General features: G+C 48.5%; 1 protein-coding gene across 4 annotated transcripts in view; it reads right to left on the bottom strand.

Annotated features, from left to right (window-relative positions):
- Window positions 1-27,632, bottom strand: part of LOC127584274 (zinc finger MIZ domain-containing protein 1-like) — a 239,396-nt gene that overhangs the window by 164,205 nt on the left and 47,559 nt on the right. For 3 of the 4 annotated variants that reach the window (XM_052040924.1, XM_052040925.1, XM_052040929.1), the window contains exons 2-3: window positions 20,623-20,750; window positions 9,935-10,048 (exon numbers count right to left, since the gene is read on the bottom strand). In XM_052040924.1, coding sequence (XP_051896884.1) covers window positions 9,935-10,048; window positions 20,623-20,691 — 183 coding nt within the window. In that variant the 5' untranslated portion in view covers window positions 20,692-20,750. The remainder of the gene's footprint in view (window positions 1-9,934; window positions 10,049-20,622; window positions 20,751-27,632) is intronic. The other variant, XM_052040926.1, reaches the window with a different exon arrangement.

Below are 27,632 nucleotides of genomic sequence, written 5' to 3'. Positions count from 1 at the left end.
GAATGGCCTGCTCCTATGTTGCAAGCAAATATGGAATCTAGTTGTGGGGAAATGTTTCAATCTTTGAGGGACTTTATGGAAAGATAAATGTTCACAGCAGATAACTGGGGACAGGAATCTCTAAGGCCACATCTCTAAGGTACTTCGCTGCAAACTCACCCAGTCAACGAATTACTCCAATGGCTAATTACTGTTACAGGAATATCACACACGCCCTCCCACAGGATATCATGTTGTGTTGTACAAACACTACGCATTGGAAGCACGGGTTCTGGCAATGGCACGGAAGCTAGGGCCATTGTGCGTAAGGATTACAAATAATTCCAATGGATTACTGCCTGATCCAACCATCCAGCAGCAGGGCAGTTACTGCTGCTTAATCCTTGTTACGAAGGTTGACCAGAAGCACTCACTCACCAATCTATAGGCAGGTACAAGAAGCTGGCGGCACAAGTGGATGAATCTGCCCTTTCATTCCTTGCGATATCAGTAAGTGGGTATAATGTGGTCAGAGCCCAGGAACACTGAAATAATATGGACATCTCCCATTGTTGAGGCAATCCTCTCATAGTTCAGCTGCTGTACTGGAGCAGTGGATGGCTCTTGCTGTACAAGAGATGTCCCTTGAATCGATGGATGCTCACTCCTGAAGTTCTGGGGACCATCATCAGTAATTACTGATCGGCACTGGGATCACCGCGGTGTAAACTGTCCGGGTTATCAAGTTGGGATTTTGGGGTCTGAACCAATCAGAACACTGCAGAGAGCGCCTCTCCTGTCAGAGTGGCTTACCACCTCCTCAACAACCCGGCTACAATGCCACTGTTGTACAGTAGGAGGCAGAAGAAGAGCAGGAAGAGCAGGGAAGGCGACGAAGAGAAGCCCATTCTGGTGCAACCATGGTGCTCCCACGGTTCAGCTGAGGTTCCCACTGCACTGAGCAAGGGTTTGAACAGAGGGGCAGTCCATGCCAGATGATAAATGGCAGGTTACCACTGTGCTGCAGAGGGTGTGTTAACAACCGTATCCAACGAGAGGAAGTGTAACCATTTCCCTTTGACACCCACTCCCACTGCTCTGACCCCCTCCTGCAATGTCCTGGAGATCACCACTGGTTGGGAACTGACCTGGTCCAGATGCAAAGAGCAGGTACCAGGGGTTCTACCATGGGAGAGATCTCTCGATTCTGCCCTTCACTGGTGTGACTGCAGCCCTCCAGAAGCTTGACTCCATTCAGGACTCTCAGCACTCCTGCCTGCAAGTCCCATCCGACGCCTTGGACTCTGTGGGTGCTGGGACAATGCCGTGCCCCTGAATCCTGCTGCCCTGAGGGAGGACGTCTGAACTGCACTCTGTGAAGCTGCTGCCAATGCCCTGGGCTAACACCTCTACAAGCCCCTCGCTGGGGGGCAGATTCTTGGGGCAACTGGACACCCTTCGAACACTAGCACTCAGAGCCATGAAGGCAGTGGATGGTGTTTCTATTGCACAGATCCTGGCAGTGCCTGGACTGTGATGGGACATGAGACATCTGCCTGCACACACCACACCATGGTTGAGTCTCCCAGCACTGAGACAGACTGGGCCTCCACTCCCAGGAACAAATGCCTTCAAGCTCTGGCCACGGTAGTGTAGCGATTAGCGTAATGCTATTACAGCGCCAGCGACCCGGGTTCAATTCCCACTGCTGTCTGTAAGGAGTTTGTACGTTCTCCCCGTGTCTGCGTGGGTTTCCTCCGGGTGCTCCGGTTTCCTCCCACATTCCAAAGACGTACGGGTTAGGAGCTGTGGGCATGCTATGTTGGCGCCGGAAGCGTGGCGACACTTGCGGGCTGCCCCCAGAACACTCTATGCAAAAGATGCATTTCACCGTGTGTTTCGAAGTATTGTGACTAATAAATAAATATCTATCTCCATCCTGCCATACATCCCACACAGGCTCAGCCACACTTTGTGGGCCGAAGGGCCTGTACCGTGCTGTAGTGTTCTACGTTCTTGTAAACCTTTCCTGTCCATGTAACTGTCCTAGTGTCTTTTAAAAGTTGTTAATGTACCTTCCTCAACCACTTCTTCTGTTGGTGTGTTCACTGCCCCAGAGGTCTTCTGGCACCCCCATTGCTGCCAGTACCCCCATCTCACCCCTCTGCTACTCTCCTTCCAATGGTTCCTTCTCCTGACTCTCCAGCCACTCTGCCCTGAGCATCCAAAGTCTCTGCCTCTTTCTCAGCACATGCAATGAGTGCCCAAGAATCAGGGCATGTGGCTCAACATCACACCATAACCTGCACCCCTCCAGCTGTGGACAGAGGGCAGTGACCTTCTCCCATTTAAGAGGTGCAGGTGCAGCCTCAGACGGTGCCCTACAGTGAGCGGTGCACTGCTGTCATTGTTGCCCACCAGTGAACACCCAGTGGGAAAGATCAACATGACTGATCTGGTTTCAGATGTGTGTGGCATTGAGACACATCCCAACTGTGCTCAGTTATTACAACACATTTTCCTAGTGCGACCAAGTTCCCAAGAAACGTCTAAATTTCTAAGAACCCTCTGCTCTCTCACTGACATCTAAAAATAATGATACAACGACGGGACACCTTGGATGGTTTCAGTTTGTCAGAGAGAATCAGTGTCAGTTGTAGAGAGTTGGCCACGTTTGAGAGACCGGAGGACACACCATCACAAGAGCCCAGCAGCAGATGTTCTGTACCAAGATGGCCCAGACACAAGGGGCAGTGTCACTGTGTGGACACAGCTACACATCTGCAGACAACCAGCCACACAGCTCTGCTTTGTCAACACCAGGTTCACCGATTCTAATCATTGCTGAACACAGAATGACTTCCAAATGCCATTTAGGCTCCCTCACCACCCCAGTCAGAGGTTAAAGAAAAACTGCAAATGCTGGAAATCTGAAACAAAAACAGAAAATTCCAGTGGCAGTGGTGTAATATGCACAGAATATCCAGTGTCCAGTGTCAGAGCCGTATTGAATGAATGCCCAGAGTACAGTGGCAGTGCTGTGGTATGGTCACAGTGGTTAGTATTTAGTGCCAGTGCTATAAAGTGGACAGTGCACAGTCCAGTGACAATGCTAAACATGGACAGGTGGGCAATGGTGGAGGTATGGAATGGACGGAACGAAATGTCCAGTGGTTATGGCATAACACGGGCTGCCAGGGGTAATGGTGGAAGCAGATACCACAGTGGCGTTCAAGAGGCTTTTAGATAGACACATGAATGTGCAGGGAATGGAGGGAGATGGACACAGCACTCTGTCCATATTCTGGTACCAGAAACCACCCACATTATCACACTATCTTTGTTCACTGAATCCATATTTTAGCAGCTGCAGTGGTCCTTATATTCATATTAGAACATAGAACAGTACAGCACAGACATTGTGGGCTGAAGGGCCTGTTTCTGTGCTGTTCCATGTTCTATGTTCTAATATGAACATAGAGACCACTGCCACTGCTACTGCTAAAATATGGATTCAGTGAACAACTTGGATGGGTTCTGGTACCACGGCATGGACAGAGTGCTGTGTCCTGCCACGATACTGCAGTGGTCCTCCTTGGGCAATAGAGGGTATATCAATGAGATATTATATTCCAAGTTAAACCAGAACTCAGTCTCAACTGAACTTCTGTGTTTACACATTTTCAACCAACAAACACAACCAGAACTCTCTGCTCGCTTACTGGCATCCAAAAGTAGGGATATAATGAGTGAACTTGAATAGTTTCAGCTTATCAGAGACATCCAGTGGCTCTACTTCATTAGGAGTTGAGGAGATTTGGTATGTCATCAAAGACTCTTGGAAATTTCTATAGATGTACAGTGGAGAGCATTCTGACTGGTTGCATCACAGCCTGGTATGGAGGCTCCAACGCACAGGATTGCAAGAGGCTGCAGAGGGTTATAGACTCAGCCAGCTCCACCATGGGCACAACCCTCCCCACCATCAAGGACATCTAGAGGTGGTGCTTCAAGAAGGCAGCATCCATCACTAAAGACCCTCACCATCCAGGACATGCCCTCTTCTCGTTACTACCATCGGGGAGGAGGTACAGGAGCCTGAAGACCCACACTCAACGATTCAGGAACAGCTTCTTCCCCTCCGCCATCAGATTTCTGAACGGTCCATGAACCCATGGACACTACCTCATTATTCCTTTTTTTTGCACTATTTATTTATTTTTGTAATGTATAGATTTTTACGTCTTGCACTGTACTGCTGCCACAAAACAACACATTTCACATCATATGTCAGTGATAATAAATCTGATTCTGATTCACTTGTAGAGAGTTTGTCATGTCTGATGAACCTGACTGTGTTGTTGAAGAGCAGGGGAAGGATGTCTGTGGCGTTAGTTAAGTGGACTTCCAGAACATAGTTAATGAATTCCGTCAGAAGAGATTGCTAAGTAAGAAGTCAGATCAGGGGGCTGAAGCAATTTATTGACCTGGGTACCAAGTTAGCTGAAGAGCAGAAGATAGAGGGAAGATAGAGGGAACAACGTTGGCAGGATGTGACTCGTATTGTCACTCTGTTGGGACTGTAGCTAATCACCGTATTTATAAATGACTCAGAGGTTGGAATAGGAACCCACGTAGTCAAGTCTGCCAATGACACAAAGCCAGGCAGCATTGTAAGCAGAGGGACACAAGCATTAGATTACAAAGATATTAATAGACTGAGGGAGGGCAAAACTCTGGCAAGTGGATTTCAATGTAGCCATCAATATTGGACATAACATGCAAGGAACTGAGTGGTTTTAAAAAGCTGGAAGCAAGAAGGCCCTGAAAGATCAAAAGGTTAATTGATCATTAAAGTACTCAAACATGGCCACTTAAGCTGGCATTATATCCACAGGACTGCAGTACATGGTATAACACAGCACAGGCGGCACAGAAACAGCAGCTCTACTTCATTAGGAGTTTGAGGAGATTTGGTATGTTACCAAAGTCTTTTGCAGATTTCTACAGATGTACGGTGGAGAGCATACTGACTGGTTGCATCACCACCTGGTATGGAGGCTCTAATGCACAGCATCGAAAGAGGCTGCAGAGCGTTGTAGACTCAGCCAGCTGCATCACGGGCACAACCCTCCCCACCATCAAAGGACATCTTCGAGAGGTGGTGCCTCAAGGCAGCGGCATCCATCACTAAGAGGGAGAGGGAGAGGGAGAGGGACAGGGAGAGAAGCCCAAATATTAGGGCCAGGCCTTCCAGCAGTTGATTGTGGAACCACCTCCCCCCACACTGTTGGATGGGAACAGAGCTTGGTGCTGGCTCAGCTGATCCTCTTCAGTCTGACACTGATCGACCCCTGTTCACCCGGGGCTGAGGGTATGTGGGGAAAGGCAAGGTTTACGGAGTTAAGTCACGGATTAGCTAAATCCCTACTGAATAGTGAACAGGGGCTGAATGGCCAACTCCTGTTCAAACATTTTCTCAATGTAACGATGTGGAAAATACCAGTTGACTCCACGACTCCCCAACAGTGGGGAAGAGGACGTCTGCATTCTAATTAAAGAAACCAGCCAGGTTAAAGTGGTCATAAAACAGAGCCACACGAACCAGAGGAGCAGGGCTCCAATGGACTGCTTTACACACACCCAGGCAGAAAGTCAGTCAGGGCTCCTCCTCAGTGGAACCCATGGCTACCCATAGTTCAGGACAGAGAGGGCAGAACCACAAATCTGAGAAACCAGAAAATGAAATAAAACAGAAAGTGTGTAAACACTCAGCAGGTCAGGCAGCATCTGTGGGGACATTTCAGGGACCCTTTGCCAGATCCGGGAAAGAGAGATAAGAAGTTAGTTTTCAGTAGCAGACAAGGTGAGGGACGGATAGATAGGGAATGTCTCTGATAGAAGGAGACCAAATGGGTTAATGGAGGTAGTTAGCAGCGCATTAAACTTCTTCTTAGCCTGTGCCGTGTGTTGTTATTAGTGAGGCCGTGGGTTACATCCAGCAGCCACATTATAAATGGTGTTGTGGCATCAGGTCATAATATAACCCCAGGTGAACATTCTAACAATTTGTCACACTCCCAAACTGCACACCAAGCAACTAAGTATGTTTAAAGTGTTGTCATTGTTGTAACACTGGAACTCGGGAGCCAATATGCACACAGCAAGTTCCCACAAAGGACAATGATGAGATAATCTACCACATTTTACATGTATCGACTGAGGCATGAATATTGGGCAGTGTCCCAGCCAGAACCCTACTGCCCTTCCTCTAGAAGGCAATCACAAGGAAGACACGCCAGCATCTCTACTTTCTTAGAAGATTAAGGAAGTTCAGCAGGTCACCAAACAATCCAACAAACTGATGGACCTTTGAAAGTGTCCTGACTGGTTGCATCATGGTCTGGGATGGCAATTCCAATGTGCAGGAACGTAGGAAGCTGCAGAGAGTAGTGATCACGGGCACCTCCCTCCCCACCATCAGTAGTATCTACAGGAGGCGCTGCCTCAAGAAGGCACCATCCATCATCAAAGATCCCCACCATCCGGGCCATGCCATCTTCTCACAGATACCATCAGGCAGGAGGTACGGAAGCCTGAAGTCCCACACCACCAGGTTCAAGAACAGCTTCAACCATTTGGTTCTTGAACCAACCTGCACAACCCTAATCACCAGAGTTTAGCGACTTTGATTTTTTTGTTGTTTTAATTGTTCTTTCTTGTAAAATGTGCTCTTTTCTTGTGAATGCTGCTTATCTGATGCTATGTGCCTGTGATGCTGCTGCAAGTAAGTTTTTCATTGCACCCGTGCACACGTGTACTTGTGCATCTGACAATAAACTCGGCTTTGACCTTCTGCATCCACCTCAGTGAGCTGACAGGGACCACAGTTTAACGTCTCACCCGAAGGGCAGCACCGACTCAGCTCTGCACTGGTGCATCAGCGTAGAACACTCTGGAGTAGGACCTGAACTCTGTACACTGTCGCCACTGGAAGGTGCTTGTCAATACTGGGAGTGGGCTAAGGTCCACGGCAGTGCCCTCTCTGACAGAATAGTCGGGCAACATGTGCCCAGTGCCCAGAAAGTGGGCAAGAGCCAACATCACTTCAACTGGGCACAACTCTCCCACCTCATATACCCTGACACACCCTCGCATTCACGTCCTGCTTTGTAAAATACACAGTCAAGTGACTTCAACCTTTCCTGAACATTAAACAGGGCACGTATGTTTATTTCATTGCAAAGTCAACACCAACACCTCCCCGTCAGACTCCCCCCTCCCCAACCTGTTTAAAAGAGCTCAATGTAAGTGGCAGCGCAGACGCAATGTCCTGAGCCTCACTCATCAGGGAGAGCATGGTCGCCAGGGTCCTGGGAACCCAACGCCCAACCTCCCAACAACATCAGTGTTGTTGCGGCCTTTGTCCAAGTCCTGATCCCATTTATCCTGATATTCAGAAATTGCTGAATTAAACTCAAGTTTTCAGAGTTTACGAAAAATTAAACGGTGGTCAGCAATGCTTCCTGTGGGCTCATGATCCACCCGTTACATTGATGGAGACCCTTAAACCCAATCGCAACTGGTTCCTCGGGCTGTGAAGCTCAAAGCCTTGCCCCTCCTTTGCTCCAGATTCCCACCAACCGCACCGCTGAGAGAAGATGGCTGTGTGCATGTTCTGTATGAGGGCAGGCACAGTAGTGTAGGGCAGGCACAATAGTGTAGCGGTCAGCGTAACGCTATTACAGCACCAGTGACCTGGGTTCAATTCCGGCCGCTGTCTGTAAGGAGTTTGTACGTTCTCCCCGTGTCTGCGTGGGTTTCCTCCGGGTGCTCCGGTTTCCTCCCACGTTCCAAAGACATACGGGTTAGGAAGTTGTGGGCATGCTATGTTGGCGCCGGAAACATGGTGACACTTGCGGGCTGCCCCCAAAACACTTTACGAAAAAGGTGCATTTCACTGTGTGTTTCGATGTACATGTGACTAATAAAGAAATCTTATCTTATCTTGAATATCACTGTTGTGTAAGTAACTGCTCCACCCCACCCTCAATAACAGTTTCAGAGGTTGTAAGCCTGCCTTCTGGCCTCTCTCCACCTCACTCCCACTTCTCCAACTCACGGTCCCCGAGACAGGCCCATGGACACCAGTCTGGGACTTGTGACTGCAGAGATTGTGGATGGCTTGGGGACGAAAACCAACTAATTCGGTTCAGAATAATCCTCCAGAAGTTCCAGTCCTTCAACCACCCCTTGTTCTGGACAAGGGAAAGGACTGGAATGCTCACTCAGTGCTTAAAGGGAAGAATGTGACGTACGGAGCCACCTTTGTGCAGATGGAACCACTGTAGACACCATGGCAGATCACACATACATAAGCTCGTGTGCACTGAACATACACACTATGTGGCTACACGAGCAGCTCAGAGGCTGGGAATCCTGCAGTGAGTGACTCACCTCCTGACTCCCCAAAGCCTGTCCACCATCTACACTCTCAGGTCAGGAGTGTGAGGGAACACCCTCCACTTGCCTGGGTGAGTGTAGCTTCAACAACACTCAAGAAGCTCGACACCACACAGGACACAGCAGCCGGCTTGATAGGCTCCCCATCCACACCCATTCACTCCCTCCACCGCCGACGCACAGTAGCATCAGTTTGTACCATCTACAGGACGCCTTGCAGCAACTCACCAAGACTCCTCAGACAGCACCTTCCAAACCCACCACCTCTACCAGCCAGAAGGACAAAGGCAGCAAAAGCACGGGGAACACCACCGCCTGGAAGTTGCCCTCCAAGCCACACACCGTCCTGACTTGGAAATATATCGCCATTCCTTCACCGTCGCTGGGTCAAAGTCCTGGAACTCCCTCCCTAACAGCACTGTGGGTGTACCCACACCTCAAGGACCACAGTAGTTCAAGAAGGCAGTTCACCACCACCTTCTCAAGGGCAACTAGAGACGGGCAATTAAATGCTGGCTCAGCCTGTGAAGCCCACATCCCTTGAATGAATAAAAAAGAGTGAGCCTATCAAATGAACATCTGGGCATTAGTGGCAGCACACTCAGTGCTGCTGCCTCACAGCTCCAACGACCCGGGTCCAGTCCTGTGCTGTCTGTGTGGAGTTTGCACGTCCTCCCTGTGAAGGAATGGGTGTCCCCCAGGCGTTCCTGCTTCCTCCCACATCCCAAGACGTGCAGGTTGGTGGGTTCATTGGCCGCTGTAAATTGGACAATGTGGTTTAATGGTAAAACAAATCCGGGGGGAGTTGAAAGATATTAAGTTGCAGGGGTACAGGGAAATAAGAGGGGGAACAAGACTGATGGGATTGCCCCGGGAGCAGGAAAGAACCTGATGGGCCAAATGGCCTCCTTCTGCATCATGAGTTAAGAATGTGGGAAACAGCTAATAGCTGCAACAGATAGACCGTCTGGAATTGGCTGACAACTAACTTGGTGAAATCATTAAATCAGGGGCAGCCACTGTATAAACATCCACTGACATCCCTCCTTACCTCTGTCATAAATGGTTGACCCCTTATTCTGAAACCGTGCCCCCCCAGTTCAAGATTACCACATGAGGGGAAAGCCCCTCTCTGCATCCACCCCGATCTCCCTGAGAACCCTACGTTCAATAAAATCACCTCTCATTCTTCTAAATTCCAATGAGTACAGATCCAACCTGCTCAACCATTCCTCAGAAGACAACATGAATTAACTTGGAAAACCTTCTCTGAACCACCTCTGATGCAAGGATACCCCTACTTAAATAAGTTGACCACCTGTGCATGATTCTCCAAGTGTGGTCCCACCAGCACCCTGAACAGCTGCAGAAAGACTTCCCCAAAGTTCATCCTGCATTGTGGAATGTTTCCATCAACAGATCCTCTGGACTTCCTCAAACATCAGTAAAGGCAACTGGTAAATGCTGACCAGTCGTGGATCAGATAACATACCGACAAACATCCCATTAGACTCTGCTCGAAGGTTCTCTGGAATGCACGAGGGTCTTCACACCAGTCAAGAAGCTCTTGAGCTGCTGTCTGGAAACTGTCTGGGCTTTGTAGATGCTGTGGAACAGAGAGAGATTACATCAGGAATGAGCAGGAGAGCCAACGACAGTCATTATACAGAGCAGCACAGCCAGCAGCCCCTTGGGCCTCTATCCAATCCCCAACAGAGTTCAGAACTTGACTGGGAAGAAGCAAGTTCTCTTTACCACTGGGTTTTTTCCACAAAATAATCTTCTAAGCGTATCGTAGAGGCTGGGCGTATTCCAGACTTCTCAGCACTTGCAAAACACAGCTGGAAAAACCCTTAAAATAAGATTTCTTTGCTGCTGTAAATTAAACAGAAATATAAATGTTGCGCGGTACAGGAAGAGACCATTCAGCCCCTGTGTACATGCTGTCTCTGCCAAAGATTTTTCAGTCTAACTCTCCTACTGCCCTGAAATAATTCTTCATTTACATTTATGTTCTCTTATCTTTTCAAGGATTACGACCATTAAATATGAAAGTATCTGTCCAAATGCCTTTTAAATGTTGATGTTGTATCTAAGTTATTCTATCTATTTAGTGTTACAAGCCAGGTTGCTATTTGCTGAAGGTCCCTTTAAGGCACCTGTACGGTAGAGTAGTGGTGTGTGTGTGGTGTCATCACGACAGCAAGATTACAACGTGCTGACGGGTTTTGCTCAGTGAGTCAGTGAGGAGCAGAGAGAGAGAGAGAGAGAGAGAGAGAGAAAGAGAGAGAGACACTGACTGCTGGTCTCTGTATCGATGGATGAAGAACAATAGCTGTGTCTGTCATATACAATCCACGTACGGATTTTTGGAGAAAACAAGTGGAGTCCACTTTGTCATTAACCTGTAGAGGGAAACAGGTATTTCCGTGGGCGGCCACGTATCGAATGCCTTCGGGGTGGCAGATACTTAGGAACAAAGCAGTGGAGATCACCGGAGATTGAGGTGTCGTATGGGTTCCATCGTGGAACATTTGGATTTTGTAATTTCTCTCTATATTCTCTCTCTACATTTGCTCTTCAGTCAACGGTGGTCTTGCAAAAGCCTTTGCTCTCGTTTCACCTTATGACTTGAACTGAACTTTGAGAACTATTCCTGGACTTGGAGTTTGGGAATTTGCCACACACACACTTTGAGCTTAGTTTTGGGGATTACGTTTAATATCTAACATTTTTACTTTTCTTATTATTACAAGTAGTTATTAATAAAATAGTTTTTAACACTTGCACATGACTCAGTGTGTTTCTATTGTTGCTGGTATGTAACATTAGTTATATATTTCCATTTTACAAAGATCCCAGTAAAATCCATACGCTGACCTAATCTAATGTGAACTTTCTTGTCTCCTTTTACTTCTTTGCCTTTAATTTGATCTTTATCATTTTTCCTTACTCTGACTTTATTTACTGGTGCACTCTCATGTTTGCCCACTCTAGCCCTTCCCTACACACTGTGGTTCTCATGACCCCTGTTGCTGCCCTGCACTACTTTTTCCCTTTCTCAATACTCCCTCACTGAGTCCCTGAACCAACATCACAGTGTTGTTAGCGGGAGCTTGCTGAGAACAACTCACCTGCCACCATCCCTACATGACAACCGCGATTCCCTGTTTCTACAGGGTTGTTGTTTCCCAGTCACTAAATACTTAGTGAACTGACACCTCAATCTTAGCCAAACTCACCAAATATAACGGTAATGAACTGAATACAAGAATTTCAAATAACCTTGGTTTCCAGGTTAATAATACCCTCCCCGTTCTGGTTTAACACGAACTCTGTTCTCTTCCCTACAGATTCTGACTGATTTGGTGGGCATTTTCGGAAGTTTTTGGTATTTAAGATTTCTAACAACTGCTCTATTGTCACAGTTCCAGTGTCCCATTTCTCTGTCCTCTTTGACTGCCTTCTTTCATGCCCCTCTATCTACACTTCTCAAGGACTAACTAGCATTCACTTTTCCCTCTGATACAGCAGTAAGAGCATTGTATCAGCCAGACCACCTTGGTCCTCCTGCAGCTCCCCACTCTCGTCCCTGCTCCACAACGTAACGTAAACTCACTCTCTCACTTTTCCAGCACTCATGAAGGGTCGTTGACATGAAACCTTAATTCGGTTTGCCCTCAACAGACGCTGCCTGACCTGCTCAGCATCACAGGACCAAGAGGAGGACACTTGGCCCTTCCAGACTGTTCCGTCATTCAGCACGATCCAGCCATATTCCTGCTCTCCCGACATCCCGGGATCTCTTTTGCATCCCCAACATTTTCTGTTTATAATTCCAAAAATAACTATACTCTTCCCAGACATCATACCTCACTGAAATAAAAGCAGAATATACTCAACATGTCAGGCAGCATCACAGAGTCATAGCATCATAGAGGATGAGAGAAGGTTCTTCGGTGTAATGAGTCTGTGCCAACCATTAACCACCCACTTACACCAATCCTACACTCACCCATTTTATTCTCCCCACTATCCCATCAATTCCCCCCAGATTCCTCCACTCACCTACACACCAGGGACAATTTACAGCGGCCAATTAACCTACCAACCCGAACGCCTTTGGGATGTGGGAGGAAACCGGAGCATCCGGGGGAAACCCACTGGGTCACAGGGAGAAACGTGCAAACTCCACAGAGAAAGCGTCGAAGGCCGGGATCGAAGAATGAGGGGTGACCTTATTCAGCCAGCTCCATCACGGCCACGACCCTCCCCACCTCCGAGGACATCTTAAAGGGGTGGTGCCTCAAGAAGGTGGTATCCATCACTAAGGACCCTCACCACCCGGGACATGTCCTCTTCTTGTTACTACCATCAGGGAGGAGGTAGAGGAGCCTGAAGACCCACACTCAACGATTCAGAAACAGCTTCTTCCCCTCCGCCATCAGATTTCTGAACGATCCATGAACACTGCCTCCTTATTCATTTTATTTGCACTATTTATTTATTTTGTAATTTATAGTAATTTTATGTCTTTGCACTGTTCTGCTACCGCAAAACAACACATTTCACAACATGTAAGTCAGTGATAATAAACCTGATTTTGATTCTGACAGTGCAGCACTGTGTGAAAGTCCTGAGTTGTGAACAGCACCCTAGGAAGTTCAGTCCAACCAGGACTGAAAGGGCCAAGGACGAGTTTACGCAGACCAGGGGCATTGTGTTCTGAAGCAGCTGATCCCTCAGCAGAAAAGTGCCCAACTTGTGGGCATCACAGGGCCTGCAGAAGGAAGGGCGACATCACTGCTTTAACTGCAATCTCAACCCCACTGTGTTTGCAAGCTCCGACAGGCTGTGTGACTCACAGTGGGACAGACACTGCAACTGATGAATGGAAACATTTAGATCAACAAGTACTCTTCTGTGCTATTTGAAGGCAGCTATCAAAGTGGATTAAAGATGTACAAGTCAGTACAGTTGCAATTTACACACCAATAACATTTATTGTGCAGCAGTCACCTTTGACACCTTGAAACGCTAATACCTTGGATCCTCGCTGGGGCCAAACTGGGAGGCCTGGGAATGGAGCGGGAAGCCACATGGGACAAGATGGCGGTGGAGACAAGTGTCCAGGAAGGACACATGGCTGTGGGGGCGAGTCTGGGTGAGCATGTGGTCGAGGAGCCGGGAGGGCAGCAGAGATCGCAGAGGGGGAGCAGTGAGAGAGGGTCTCACAGAACTCCCGAAGAGAGGAGGAAAGCCTCTTCAAAGTGGGCATACCTTGAAGAGACCGCAGTGGAGCAGCAAAATAAAAGGTGTATAGTCACAGTCAGAGTTATAGAGCATGGAAACAGGCCCTTCAGCCCAACTGGTCCATGCCAACCAAGATGTCCCATCCAAGCTAGTCCCATTTGTCAGCATTTGGCCCATAACCTTCTAACCCTTTCCGATCCATGTACCTGTCCAACTGTCTTTCAAAAGTTGTTATTGTACCTGCCTCAACCACTTCCTCTGGCAGCTCATTCCACATAGGTACCACTCTTTGTGTAAAAAAAAATTGTCCCTCAAGTTCCTATTAAATCTTTCCCCTCTCACCTTAAACCTATGCCCTCTAGTTCTTGATTCCCCAATCCTGGGATAAAGTCTGTGTGCATTCACCCTATCTATGCCCCTCGTGATTTTATACATCTTTATAAGGTCACCTCTCATCTCCACCTTTGACACCTTGTTAAGTCTCCCAACATTCCCTGGGTTAGCTCAAACCAAGAGTTCAAAGGTGGTGCTTCGCAATCTGGCCCATATGTGACTCCTGTCCCAAACCACCACGATTGGTTCTAAATGCTCTCCAAAGGGACCAATCGACTCATTCAGCTGCATCAGACCAGTCCCAGTGAAGGTCGGATTCTGTGAATGAGTGGATCAGGCGAATGAGAGGGGCAGGCTTTCTATTGTGCACTGACTGCAGACACCCTGCCTGCCATTGGAAAATCTCCCCCTTGATTTGAGCACCGCTGCTGCGGAGGGAAGGATGTGTTGTAGGTAATAAGGACCTGCAACAGGATTAACAACACCGCTGTAGACAAATCTCTCCCTCGAGGACAAAGGAAAGACCTGCAGCTGGAACATAAAAATCAGAAAAGAATCAAAATCAGAATCAGATTTATTATCACTAAGTTATATGGCGTGAATTTTTTTGTTTTGTGGCAGCAGTACAGTGCTGAGGTATTAAATAATTATAAATTACAAAATAAGTAACTAGCGCAAAACAAAAGGAATAACGAGGTGGTGTTCATGGGTTCATGAACCTTTCAAACATCTGATGGCGGAGGGGAAGAAGCTGTTCCTGAATCGTTGAGCGCGGGTCTTCAGGCTCCTGTACCTCCTCCCCGATGGTAGTAACGTGAAGAGGGCATGTCCCAGATGGTGAGGGTCCTTAATGATGGATGCCGCCTTCTTGAGGCACCACCTCTTGAAGATGTCCTCAATGGTGGGAAGGGTTGTGCCCGTGATGGAGCTGGCTGAGTCTATAACCCTCTGCAGCCTCTTACGATCCTGTGCATCGGATCCTCCGTACCAGGCAGTGATGCAACCAGTCCGGACATCTGTACATCTCCATTGTACATCTGTAGAAATTTGTAAGTCTTTGGTTACATACTAAATCTCCTCAAACTCCTAATGAAGTAGAGCCACTGGCGTGCCTTCTTCGTGATTGTATCAATGTGTGGGGTCCAGGAGAGATCCTCCCAGGTGCTGGTGCCCAGGAACTTGAAGCAGAAGGCTAAACAACTGCTTCCTCCTGCTCCACTAGTCAGCAGGATCGGGGCTGATCTTTTACCTCAGTGCTACTTCTCTGCATTAACCTCATATTCCTCGATTCCCCTAATATCCAAAAATCTATCAATCTCTGCCTTTAAGTTGCCCAGCAACTAAACAGTCTCTTGGGTAGAAAATTCTGAAGAATCAGGAAACATCCCAGATCTACTCGGTCAAGCCCTGTGAGAACTTAGTATGTTTCAATGAAATCACCCCTTCTACTCCTTCAAAACCCAATAGAGTACAGCCCCAGCTGAACCACTCCTCACAGGACAATCCTGCCGTCCCAGAATCAGTCTGGTGACTCTTCCTTGTACTCCCTCTGCCATAACTATAACCTTCCTTAAGTAGAGAGACCAAAACTATAGACGTGGCCTCGTCAAGTTGATGAAACATGTCTCTGCTCTGCAGACATTGGGATACTTTGGGAAGTGCAGTCAGTCTTGGAATGAGCTAGTCTGCACACAGCAAGCTCCCTATAGGTTGTGACCCTATACTAATCCGATGATCTAATATAGACGTTGGACAACACACATGAGTGAACAGCCCTGCTCTTTTTCAACACCGTGCTTGGAATATTTTTACATCCATTTGAGAGGGCAGGTTGTGTTTTAGTCTCTCCCAGAAGATGAAGTGTTTAACACTGCAGCACTCCTCAGTACTATGCCTGAATTAGGTGGGTAAAACTTAAACCCACAACTTTCTTTCTCAGGAACAAGAATGTTGGAGTCACAGAGCCATACAGCACAGAAACAATCCCTTTAGCCCAGCCGGCCCACGCCAACCAAGATTCCCATCCAAGCTACTCCCATTTGCCCATGTTTGGCCCATATCCGTCTAAACCTTTCCTATCCATGCACTTACCAAATTGTCTTCTAAATGCTGTTATCGTACCTGCCTCAACCACTTCCTCTGGCAGCTCGTTCCATATAAGCACCCCCCTCTGTGTGAAATTGCCCCTCAGGACCCTTTTCCCTCTCACCTTGGAGTTTAGAAGAATGAGGGGTGACCTTATTCAAACACGTGAGATCCTAAGGGGCTTTGACAGGGTGGGGATGTTTTCACAGGTGGGAGAGTCACAGACAAGGGGACTTGTTAAGGGGCCAGTCACTTCAAAACTGAGATGTGTGGGAATTTCTTCTCCCAGAGAGTAGTAAATCTCTGGAATTCTCTGCCGCCGAGGGTGGTGGAGGTCAGATCATTAGGTATATTTAACATGGAGATAGATGAGTATTTCGAAGATCAAGGAATTCTGGAGAAATGGCACAGAAGAGGAGTTGAGGCCAACATAGATCAGCCATGATCAGTGGGGTAGGCTTGAGGGGCCTACTTCGTTGTGTCTTCTTTCTCCGTGCTGACAGTGAGCCACAAGGCACAAACCCGGTGACCTTGGCAAGGAGTTCAAGAGGTCATTTGTCTCCCAGGACCAGGGAGCAGGGAGAATTCCCAACACCGGTGTCACCACTGGCAACACACACCAGCGTAGGCAATTCTGTGACAGCAGGAGCTGAGACTTAACATGGGATCCTGACTGGTAAATTAAGGGAAGCTGATCCCATCAACAGATGTTTCAAGAACCAAGGAGGCACAGAGTTAAAGCTTTAGCGGAGAGGTACTGTGGGGGATGGAGAGGGGTAGGGGGAGCCTCTTCACACAGAGACCACTGAGCCCCTGGAACTCACTGCCTGTGCTGAGGCGTGGAAACAAGAGTAGATCAAGGCTTTCAATAGGGAATCAATGGACACTGGAGGCTGTAGGGAAGGGGCAAGGGAATGGGATAAGACCTCAAGATATGGGAGCAGAATTAGGCCATTCAGCCCGTCGATTCTGCTCTGCCATTCAATCATGGCTGATTTTCTTACAACCCCATTCTCTCTCCTACTAATGGAAACATCCTCTCCTCATCCACTCTTTATTTTTATCTTAAATGCTTATTTCCTCTCTCCCTACATTCATCACATCTAATATTTCACACTCTTCCTCTATTTACAGGATGGCTTCTTTTCGGTTACCTTCTATAATACTATGGTGAGCCCAGGTAACGGTGACCCCAGAGGCCAGGAGAACGGCTGTGTTGAGAAGTGGGTCTAAGTACTAAGTTTTAACCACAACACGACTGCACGATGTTCATTCCATTCACAGCTCTTCAGCAGAAGGTACAGCCCACGGCTGCACGCAGCAAGTCCCAGACAACGTTCAGCAAAGGGCTGATTCCCTTCTAACATTCAGTGGTGTCACCATCACAGAGTTCCTCACCAGCAATGCCTGCTTGGTCACCAGTGATCAGAAACTCAACTGGACCAGTCACATAAATACTGTGGCTACAAGCGCAGGTGAGAGACTGGGTATCCTGCAGCGAGTGATCACCATAAGAGTGAAGAACACAAGATACAGGTGCAGAACTAGGCTATTCGGCCCATCAATTCCGCTCTGCTATTCAATCATGGCTGATTTGTCTTTTTCAACCCCATTCTACCACTTTCTCCCCCCATAGCCCCCTGACCAACCAAGAACCTATCCACCTCTGCCTTAAATACACCCAATGACTTGGCCTCCACCGCCCTCTGTGGCAACGAATTCCACAGATTCACCACCCTCTGGCTGAAGAAATTCCTCCTCATCTCAGTTCAAAAGGGATGTCCCTTTATTCTGAGGCTGTGCCCTCGGATCCTGGACTCTCCTACCGATGGAAACATTCTCTCCAAATTCACTCTGTCCAGGCCTTTTAGTATCTGGTAGGTGTCAATGAGATCTCCCCTTCTGAACTCCATCGAGTACAGGCCCAGAGACATCAAAGGCTAGTCATGTGTTAACCCTTTCATGCCCGGGATCATTCTTGTGAACCTCCTCTGGACCCTCTCCAGGGCTAGCACATCCTTCCTTAGACACGGGCCCAAAATTGCTCACAATATTCCAAATGCGGTCTGACCAACGCCTTACAAAGCCTCAGCAGATGTGATAGATGGAATTGCAGCAGTGCAGCTGGGCGACCCGGGTTCAATCCCGACCTCAGTCGCTGCCTGTGTGGAATTTGCACGTTCTCCCCGTGATCACTCAAGTTTCCCCCACCCTCCCCCCCCCACCTCCCCGCCGGGAGCTCTGATTTCCTCCCACATCCCAAAGATGTGCGGGGTCGGTGGGTTAATTGGCCACTATAAATTGACCCCAGTCTGTGGGGGAGGGGTAGAATCTGGGAGGAGTTAATGGGAATGTGGGGAGAATAAAAAAATGGGATTAATGTAGGATTGGTGTAAATGGGTGGTTGATGGTCGGCATGGACCCAATGGGCCGAAGGGCCTATGTCCCTGCTGTAGGACTCGATGAGCTGGAATTGACTCGATGGCCTCTTTCTGTGCAGTGACCAGTCTATGGCTCTGTCACAGTGAAGGGTGTTTTCTGAAGCTGAGGAATATTAGCTGGATGTGGTTACACACCAGAATTCTCCTTTGGATCTTTATAACATTGAACATTCTTGTTGACCAGCGGCGATTATTTCCGAGCAGCTGTGTGGAACAGCCAACACGACAGCACAAAGTGAGCTGCCTTAACAAAAAAACTTACCTTTCTGAAGGCCTCTGGTGATGTAGTTAATCATGGGGCCTTAGGTTGTAGACGTCTGCTGCGCAATTTAAAAAATTACAAGAATGTGAATGACTTACACTGCTCACTGAAGGGAGATTAAACTGTGAGGGCTCCAAGTGCACAGTGATAACTGAGCCCAGACCCTCCCTGACACAAGCCAGGTGATAGCACTGGGGTTGCAATACAACTCCTTCACGTGCTGACTGTGTTGGGATCAAAGTCAAGTCGAGTTTATTGTCACATACAACTCTGCCTGAAAGTCATGCACTTTGCAAATTGGTTCCATCACTCTTGGGTACAACACTGCAGGAACTACTGACTCCTGTTTAAACACCAGCTATCCTTCAGTTTTGTTAAAACTGTTGAAATCTTGCCAGCAATTTTCTGGCCTTAATTGCAAAGCACTCAATGCAGCCCTTCAGAACCAATTGTTTAGCTTGCTTGTTTTTAGCCATGAGTGGCCTGCTGCCTCCTGTTTGCCCCCAAGGGAACTGGAATCACAGGAACAATGTGAAGCTCATCCTTACTTGAGGCACCGCAGGGGCGAGGCCTGGTTCTCAGAGCAGCAGAGTCTGGTGGTCAGCACTGTGGCAGCGGGAAGGTGCAGGACTGAGCTCGATCATGATGCTTCCCACAGTGGAATAGCCTTGCCAGTGCTCTGTGTTCAGATGTCCCTACAGGTAACAAAGCTGGGCTCTGGGTGGAACTGCAGTTCAGCGGAAGTTGACACATTCAGTGGAAGGGAAGACAAACTATAATTTAGAAATAAAGATTTTGACTGCAGAATGCTTTAGATTCTGTTTATTTATTTGGTTATTCCTTTGCCCCATGTCAGATTTGGTGCCTCTGATCACATCACCTGTTCCGTCCCATTTGAGCCATCTCTGATGCTGGCAGCTCCAGCACCGACAGGGTTAAAATGCTCCCTTAATTTGCAGGCGGCCAAGTCTTAATCATTTCTTTTTTTAAACTGTGCCAGGAGCCACGGAGCGGCTCACACAGTTCCTATGCCAACGGCCGGCACTGTTGAAATGATGTGTAGGCTTGTTTATAAAACTGTGCTGTTCCTGAGAGGCAGTCACTCACTCGCACGCACACACACAAACACACGCATGCGCGAGCGCACACACACACACACACACATGTTCACACATTCAGACAAGTCACGCACATACACTCACGTGCGTGCACATGCACACACCCCTGTACAGTCACTAGACAACTAGACACACATGGACACAGACACACGCACACAAACACGCATACGCTAACACACACGCAAGCTCACACACACACACACACACACACACACACACACACACACACACAGAGTAGCTGCCATCTCAGTCACTCCTACTCTACTCATCGTCACTCCTACCTGCTCTCCCCGGTGTACCCACATCACCCTCAGGCCTCAGCAGAGTTCACCCACTGGTCCGCTGGCCAAGGATTATCCCTCGACCCACATCTCAACTCATCCAGACTCAAAATCTACTGAAGACTGGGAATCTGAAACTCTACCACTGGCTCAGCACAGGAGTCACCAAGACAGAAAAGGCGACAGACCAAGTGCTACCAAATGGGATTAGTATAGATGGTCGGCATGGAGATGATGGACCAAAGGGCCTGTTTCTGTGTCGTATGAAACCAAATCAGGAAACATGGAAATACTCAGCAGACCGGGCAGCATCCACGGAGTTAACGGTGATAACCTTTCAGCTGACTGATGCTTTCCACATCATCACAGCCACAGCTCAACCCTTCCCCAACAGTATCAGCACCTACCTGTTTAATACACTGGAGCCTGTCATTTGTCTGTTGAATGTGCCTGTCCAGGGACACGAGACTGTTCATCCTGTCAGCTCCTGGTGTCCTCTACACGACCGCCATCAATTTTCCAATCCAAGTCTCACCTAGGAATGGAAAGTCCAGGTGAGCTCTGGTGAATCACAGCCCCGGGAAACACAAGCTTTACAGTGGAGAAAAAATGGAACAGAAGCAGGAAGAAGGAGAGAAGTTAAAAGAGGTCATAATTGAAGAAGAAGTGGGGTTTGAAGGGAGGGTGAATGAGGGAGCTGGGTGAAGGGTGTCTCCCTGGCACCCAGGAAGCAGACAGGACGGTAGGGTGGTGAAGGGCGATGAGGGACACAGACAGTCGGTGTCAGGGAAGAGTGGGTGGTCAGTCTGAGGGAGGGATCGTGGGGGACAAGGGAGCATGGGAAATGGAGGGGGGGAGAGAGAGGGAGAGGGAAGGACAGAGCAAGGATGGGGAGAGGAGGAGAATTGGAGGCAGGCAGAGAGCGAGGGGAGAGGGGAGAGGAGGATGGGGAAAAGAGAGCTGGGAGGCAGGCGAGAGAGGGGGAGGGCAAGACAGAGGGAGGGAGGAGGGAGGAGGGAAAGGGAGGTAGAGGGAGAAAGAAGGGAAAGAGGAAGGAAAGGGGGAGGAAGACAGAGAGAGAGACAGAGAAAGATAAAGAGAGAGAGAGAGAGACAGATAAAGAGAGAGAGAGAGACAGAGAGCACACAGAGTGGGGGACGGGAGAAGAGAGTGTAAGGGAGATAGAGAAAGAGAGCAAGAGAGAGACAGACAGACAGAGAGAGCTAAAGAGAGAGAGAGATAGAGAAAGACAGAGAGGGATAAAGAGAGAGAGAGAGATAAAGAGAGAGAGAGATAGAGAGAGAGAGCATGCAGAGTGGGGGACGGGAGAAGAGAGTGTAAGGGAGAGATAGAGAAAGAGAGCAAGAGAAAGAGAGAGAGAGAGAAAGAGAGAAACAGATTGCACCTATTTTGGTGCAATAAAACAGCATCGCATTTATTGTGTCCCCACAAAATGATTGTGAAATTGGTCAACAGCCAGTGAGCAGCCTGCGTGGGGACTGAACCAATCCACCACCCCGACCAGAGAAGGGTTCCTGCCCTTAGAGGCACACTCCTGTGGGTGGGGGGATGTTGAGACGAGGGAGAAAATGTAAGAGAGGGAGGGAGGGAAGGAGGGAGGGAGCACCACTAGTCACAGAGTGAATGAAACATATACCAGGAAGGAGACTCCATGAGTGAAGGTGGAACAGGGAAGGAGACCCAACAGCCATTGTAGAAGCCTGGCAGGAGATCCCCAGGACCGAGAACTCCTCCACAACAGAGCGTTGTTGGAAGGAATAAAATGACCTTACGAGACGTCAAGGTGAAGTGCAGATCCCTGGAAGTACAGCTCCCACACAGTCGTACCTGCCAACTGTTTCTGCATCCACCCCTGCCCTCTGTGCCACCCTCACCTCTGCCCCACACAAAGGTCAAGCCTCCAAATGCAGGACACTGGGAAAATCTCTCAACGTCCTCACCTCCTCTGTTCTGCCTTCTGTGAAGAACAGGAAAATGGGACAGGAGACCCTGGGTGCAGTGGTTGTCCAAGGTGGAGGGAGCCTCCCACCTCTTTGTGGGCAGGGGAGCCCCAGAGACACAAACCACCTCTGGAGCAGAATCTCAGTGTAACCTGCCAGAAATGCTCGCAGCGCCGCGGGAGGCCATTCAGCTCATTGTGTCCACACTGGCTCCCTACCAGAGCAACTCACAAGTTCCAACCTCTGGCCCTTTCTCCACAGACTTGCAAGTTCTCAAAATATTTATCCAATTGTAGGCCACCACGGAACATATCCCCACCACACCTGCATGCAGTACACTCCAGATTCCAAACACAAACTGCGTAAAGCATCTTCTCCTCAAGTCACCACCAATTCTCTTCCCTTTATTTCCCACCTGTGACCTCTAGTTCTTGATTGCTCCACCAATAGGAGGAGCCTCCATTCCCCACTCTGTCCAGACTCCTCATCATTTGGTATCCTTCCATCAGATTTCCCCTCAGCCTTCTCTTCTCAGAATCAGAATCAGGTTTATTATCACTGACGTATGTCGTGAAATTTGTTGTTTTGTGGCAGCAGTACAGTGCAAGACATAAAAATCACTATAAGTTACAAAAATAAATAAATAGTGCAAAAGAAGAAGAACGAGGTAGTGTTCATGGGTTCGTGGACCGTTCAGGAATCTGATGGCGGAGGGGAAGAAGCTGCTCCTGAATCGAGTGCGGCTCTTCAGGCTCCTGTACCTCCTCCCTGATGGTAGTAACGTGAAGAGGGCATGTCCCGGGTGGTGAGGGTCCTTAATGATGATTAAGGATCCAAGTAAAACAGTGCGAGACCCCCTAACCTGTCCTTGTAAGCATAGTCCCTCGTCCCAGAGTAGATGTGGCTAGGCTGTTTCCCTTGGTGGGTGAGTCCAGGACCAGAGGGCACAATCTTAGAATTAGAGGGTACAGGTTTAAAACAGAGATGAGGAGAAATTTCTTTAGCCAGAGGATGGTGAATTTGTGGAATTCCTTGCCATGTACAGCAGTGGAGGCCAGATCATTGGAGGCGTTTGAGGAAGAGATAGATAGATATCTAAATAGTCGGGGTACCAAGGGATATGGGGATAAGGCCGGAAATTGGGGTTAGAATAGTGTGGGGTTTTTTTGCGCCCCCCCCCTCAATTTCTCATTTCTTTTTCTTTTTTCCCTTTTCTTTGGAGCAGACTCGATGGGCCGAATGGCCTACTTCTGCTCCCTTGTCTTGTGATCTTGTCCCAGGTACTATTCTTGTAAATTTTTTCTCCACCCTCTCCAACATCTCCTTTCGGTGATGAGGTGACCAGAATTGAACATAAGGCTCCAGTTGTGGCTGGATCAGTGTTTTATGAAGGTTCAGCATGACCTCCCTGCTTTTATACTCTTGTACTGATAAAGCCCAGAATAGTGCATACCCTATTGACTGTTTCCTCAACCATCTCTGCCACTTCCAACCACACCCCCCATGTCCCTCTGCTCCTGCACCCCTTTGCGAGCAGATCCCACCAGCAGTTCAGAAATCAGGACAGAATTCAGGAATCAGTAGTGCAAAGGGCCTTGGCATTCCTACTCACAGGTTGAGTCGGTAGTAAAAAAGGCAAAGACAATGCCAGCATTCACTTCGAGAGGACTAGAATATAAAAGTGAGGACATACTGCTGAGGCTTTATATGGTGTTGGTCAGATCACGTTTGGAATATTGTGAGCAATTTTGGGCCCCGTATCTAAGGAAGGATGTGCTGACCCTGGAAAAGGTCCAGAGAGGTTCACAACAATGAAGACACAGGTGACTGCAGATGCTGGAATCTGGAGCAACACACAATCTGCTGGAGGAACTCAGTGGGTCGAGCAGCATCTGGATCACAAGAATGATCCTGGGAATAAAGGCTTAATGTATGAGGAGCATTTGATGGCTCCAGGCCTGTACTTGGGGTTCAAAAGGACGAGGCGGGGTCATGGAAACCTACCGGACACTGAAAGGCCTGGATAGAGTGGACGTGGCTTCCATTAGTAGGAAAGTCTAGGATTCAAGGGCACAGCCCCAGAATAAAGGGACATTCCTTTAGAACTGAGGAGCTGAGGAGGAATTTCTTCAGCCATAGGGTGGTAAATTGTGGAATTCATTGCCACAGAGGGCTGTGGAGGCCAAGTCACTAGGTGCATTTAAGGCAGAGATCGGTAGGTTCTTGATTGGTAAGGGGGCTATGGGTTACAGGGAGAAGGCAGGAGAATGAGATTGAAAGAAATCAGCCATAATTGAATGAGGGAGCAGACACGATGGGCCGATTTCAGCAGACCTGGGGCTGCTGTTCGTTCAGCTACCCTCCAGTATGACTCCCATCCAGCACCACCCGACCACCCCTTCACTGCGAGCTATGTTCCGCTCCGCCAGTGCAGGAAGCTGGTTCCAAGGGTAACAGAGAAGACAACAGCCAGTCGCCTGAAGATTGAAACAGTCGTTGGGAGGAAGTGGAAGCAGGTCACTGCACCATAGCCTACCCAGTCCCCTGAGAGGCGTTTTGGTGTTCCAGGTTCCGATCTGTCCTTCTCTCATCGAGGGCCCGAGGTTTTGTCGCCGTCGGGAGGGTCACTTTGTTTGGATAAGGAGCAAGCTCAGATAATGATGAGGGGCCCAGAGAGAATAAATAGGAACGTTTTTTTTCCTTTAGCAGTAGGGTAGATATTTAAGGTACCTAGGAGGAGGGTCAGAGGGGAGAGGAGGACAGAGGGGTCAGGAACTCACTGCCTGGACAGACAGTAGAGCTGGAAACCATCCTCACGTTTGAACAGTGCCTCGCTGTGGACTTGGGCATGATCCATAGGGCTACAGACACAGGGCAGGGACTAAATGGGATAACTCTTTACTGACCAGCAGAGACAGGTTGGGTTGAATGGCCTCCTCCTGCATCATTAATTTTTTAAGCTTCCTGACACCAATTTGCTTTTCATTTGAAATCTACAGAATTGGATCTACCAAAGAGCAGTATGAGGTAAACAGCTTCCTTCACTGTGGCAGTATTCGATAATTGTGTGTGTGTGTGTGTGTGTGTGTTTGTGTCTGCATGTATGTCTATGTGCTTGTGTGTGTGGGTGTGTGCCTCTGTGTTTCAGTGTATGTGTGTCTGTATGTGTGTGTGTGTGTGTGTGTTTCAGTGTGTGTCTATCTGTATGTGTGGGTGTGAGTGTGTGTGTTTGTGTGCGTGTGTCTGTGTGCATGCACACGTGTGTGTGTGTGTGTCTGTCTGTATGTGTGTGTGTGTCCGTCCGTGCGCGCGCACGTGTGTGTGTGTGTGTGTGTGTGTGTGTGTGTGTGCGCCAAGGTCACAGTGAGGCTCAGTTGGAACACACAAGGTTAAAACCCTCAGCACAGCGTTCACTGCCAGAGATCGCTCATTTTCTCCTCAGGCACAGGAGAGGGGGATATCAGCACAACAAAAGAAAACAGAATAAAGGAGGCCCTTTACATTTGGAGAACTTGTTCTATTCTCTTGAGCTTTCTCGACACAAAGGAACAGACCACTGATCGGCACCAATTTTGCCCAGCCTCTGGGAGAGCAGTGACCCTCTCCACAGGAGCCACTTCAGGGGAGTTCAGTCCAGAGTGTCGCTGGACATGGGAACCTCTTACACTGGGTAGTGGGAGACACCCAGCAGCAAGCCCACAGTCCTGCCTGCAGCCACAGCAGGCAGCAGGGGTGTGTGCGACACTTAGCCAAGTTCCAAATTCACATCCTGGGCAGGACACTTTGCAGCGACAGGCGCATTAGACGGAGTGGATTCCGGAGTCTGGAAGAGCATTGGTTTTGACGCATTCCTTCGTGCAACGTTTGTCGACCAGCTTCACAAAAGGCAGATTGTCTGTTTGTTACCACACTGCTGTCTGTGGGATCTTGCTGTGCTGCCGCATTTCAACAGTAACCACAGTTTAATGGGCATAGAGTGCTTGGGGTGACACAAGGGGAGGAGCAGGCGCTCTTTAACAAACTAAAGATAAACTAGATTTAGCTGGTGCCAAGACTGATGCAGCAGTTTTATTTTAATTACAATGCTCAACTACAGCTTCAAGTCAAAATATGTAATTATTGTATGAGCTTGCAAGGTCAGTCATAAGTCAAGGTTGGCTGTTTTCAAATTTTGTAAAACATTAAAACTGCAGATGTAGAATCATAGTCATAGTCATACAGCAGGGAAACAGGCCCTTCGGCCCAACTGGCCTATGCTGACCATGATGCCCCATCCAAGCTTGTCCCATTTGCCAGCATTTGGCCCATAACCTTCTAAACCTTTCCCATCCATGTACCTGTCCAACTGTCTTTTAAAAGTTGTTATTGTACCTGCCTCAGCCACTTCCTCTGGCAGCTCACTCCACATGGATACCACCCTTTGTGTAAAAAAAAGTTGCCCCTCGTGTTCCTCTTAAATCTTTCCCCTCTCACCTTAAACCTGTGCCCTCTAGTTCTTGATACCCCAACTCTGGGAAAAAGACCGTGTGCATTCACCCTATCTATGCCCCTCATGTTTTTATACACCTCGACAAGATTACCTCTCAGTCTCCTACACTCTTAGAGATTTAGTATAGACACAGAAGGGCATTCATCTCAAATATTTCTACCTTCCTCGATTCCTCCCCTCCCCTTCTCTCCTGGTTGGGGTACACCCACTCACTCATTGAGACAAAGCCTCAGCAAGCTACTCCAACACTGCAGCTGAGTTCAATCTCTCAATACCTACATACAAGAACCTCTAACGCACAATGATCAGGAAAAGCAACCACAATGCTTTTTCCCTTATTACCTGAAGACACCCGATCCCATGTAAGTGTCCACTCTGCCTTGTCAACAGGGATGATCCTGTGACCTATTGCTCTGAAGAGCACAGTAGACGACCTGTTGCAGGACACTACACTGACACTCCCCTAACTTGTTCTGTAATAACCTCCTCCAGTCCTCGAAGGAACTCGAACAGCTTCAACTTGTATTGGGCTGCACAGTTGCACAGGTGTCTCAGAGCTCCAGTGGCCCAGGTTCTATCCTGACCCCCGGTGCTGTCTGTGTGGAGTTTGCACATTCTCCCTGTGACCACGTGGGTTTCCCCCGGGTGCTCCGGTTTCCTCCCACGTCCCAAAGACGTGCGGGTTGGTAGGTTAATTGGCTGCTGTAAGTCGCCCCTGGTGTGTAGGTGAGGGGTAGAATCTGGAGAGTTGATGGGAATAACATGGGTTAGAGTAGGATTAGTGTAAATGAATGGTTGCTGTGGACCAGTCCCTTATCTTGTAACTATGTGCCCTTGTTCGAGATTCTGCCACTAGTGGAGACATCTCAATACATCCCCTCAGGTTCTTTTCCGTTTCAGTAAGATTGCCCTCATTCTGCTAAACTCCAAAGTGTAGAGATCTAAATTCTTTAGCCGATGGGACCAT

Source organism: Pristis pectinata, chromosome 29 (assembly GCF_009764475.1).
Source record: "Pristis pectinata isolate sPriPec2 chromosome 29, sPriPec2.1.pri, whole genome shotgun sequence".
Lineage (NCBI taxonomy): Eukaryota > Metazoa > Chordata > Chondrichthyes > Rhinopristiformes > Pristidae > Pristis > Pristis pectinata.
This window is presented reverse-complemented; position numbering and strand designations above follow the sequence as displayed.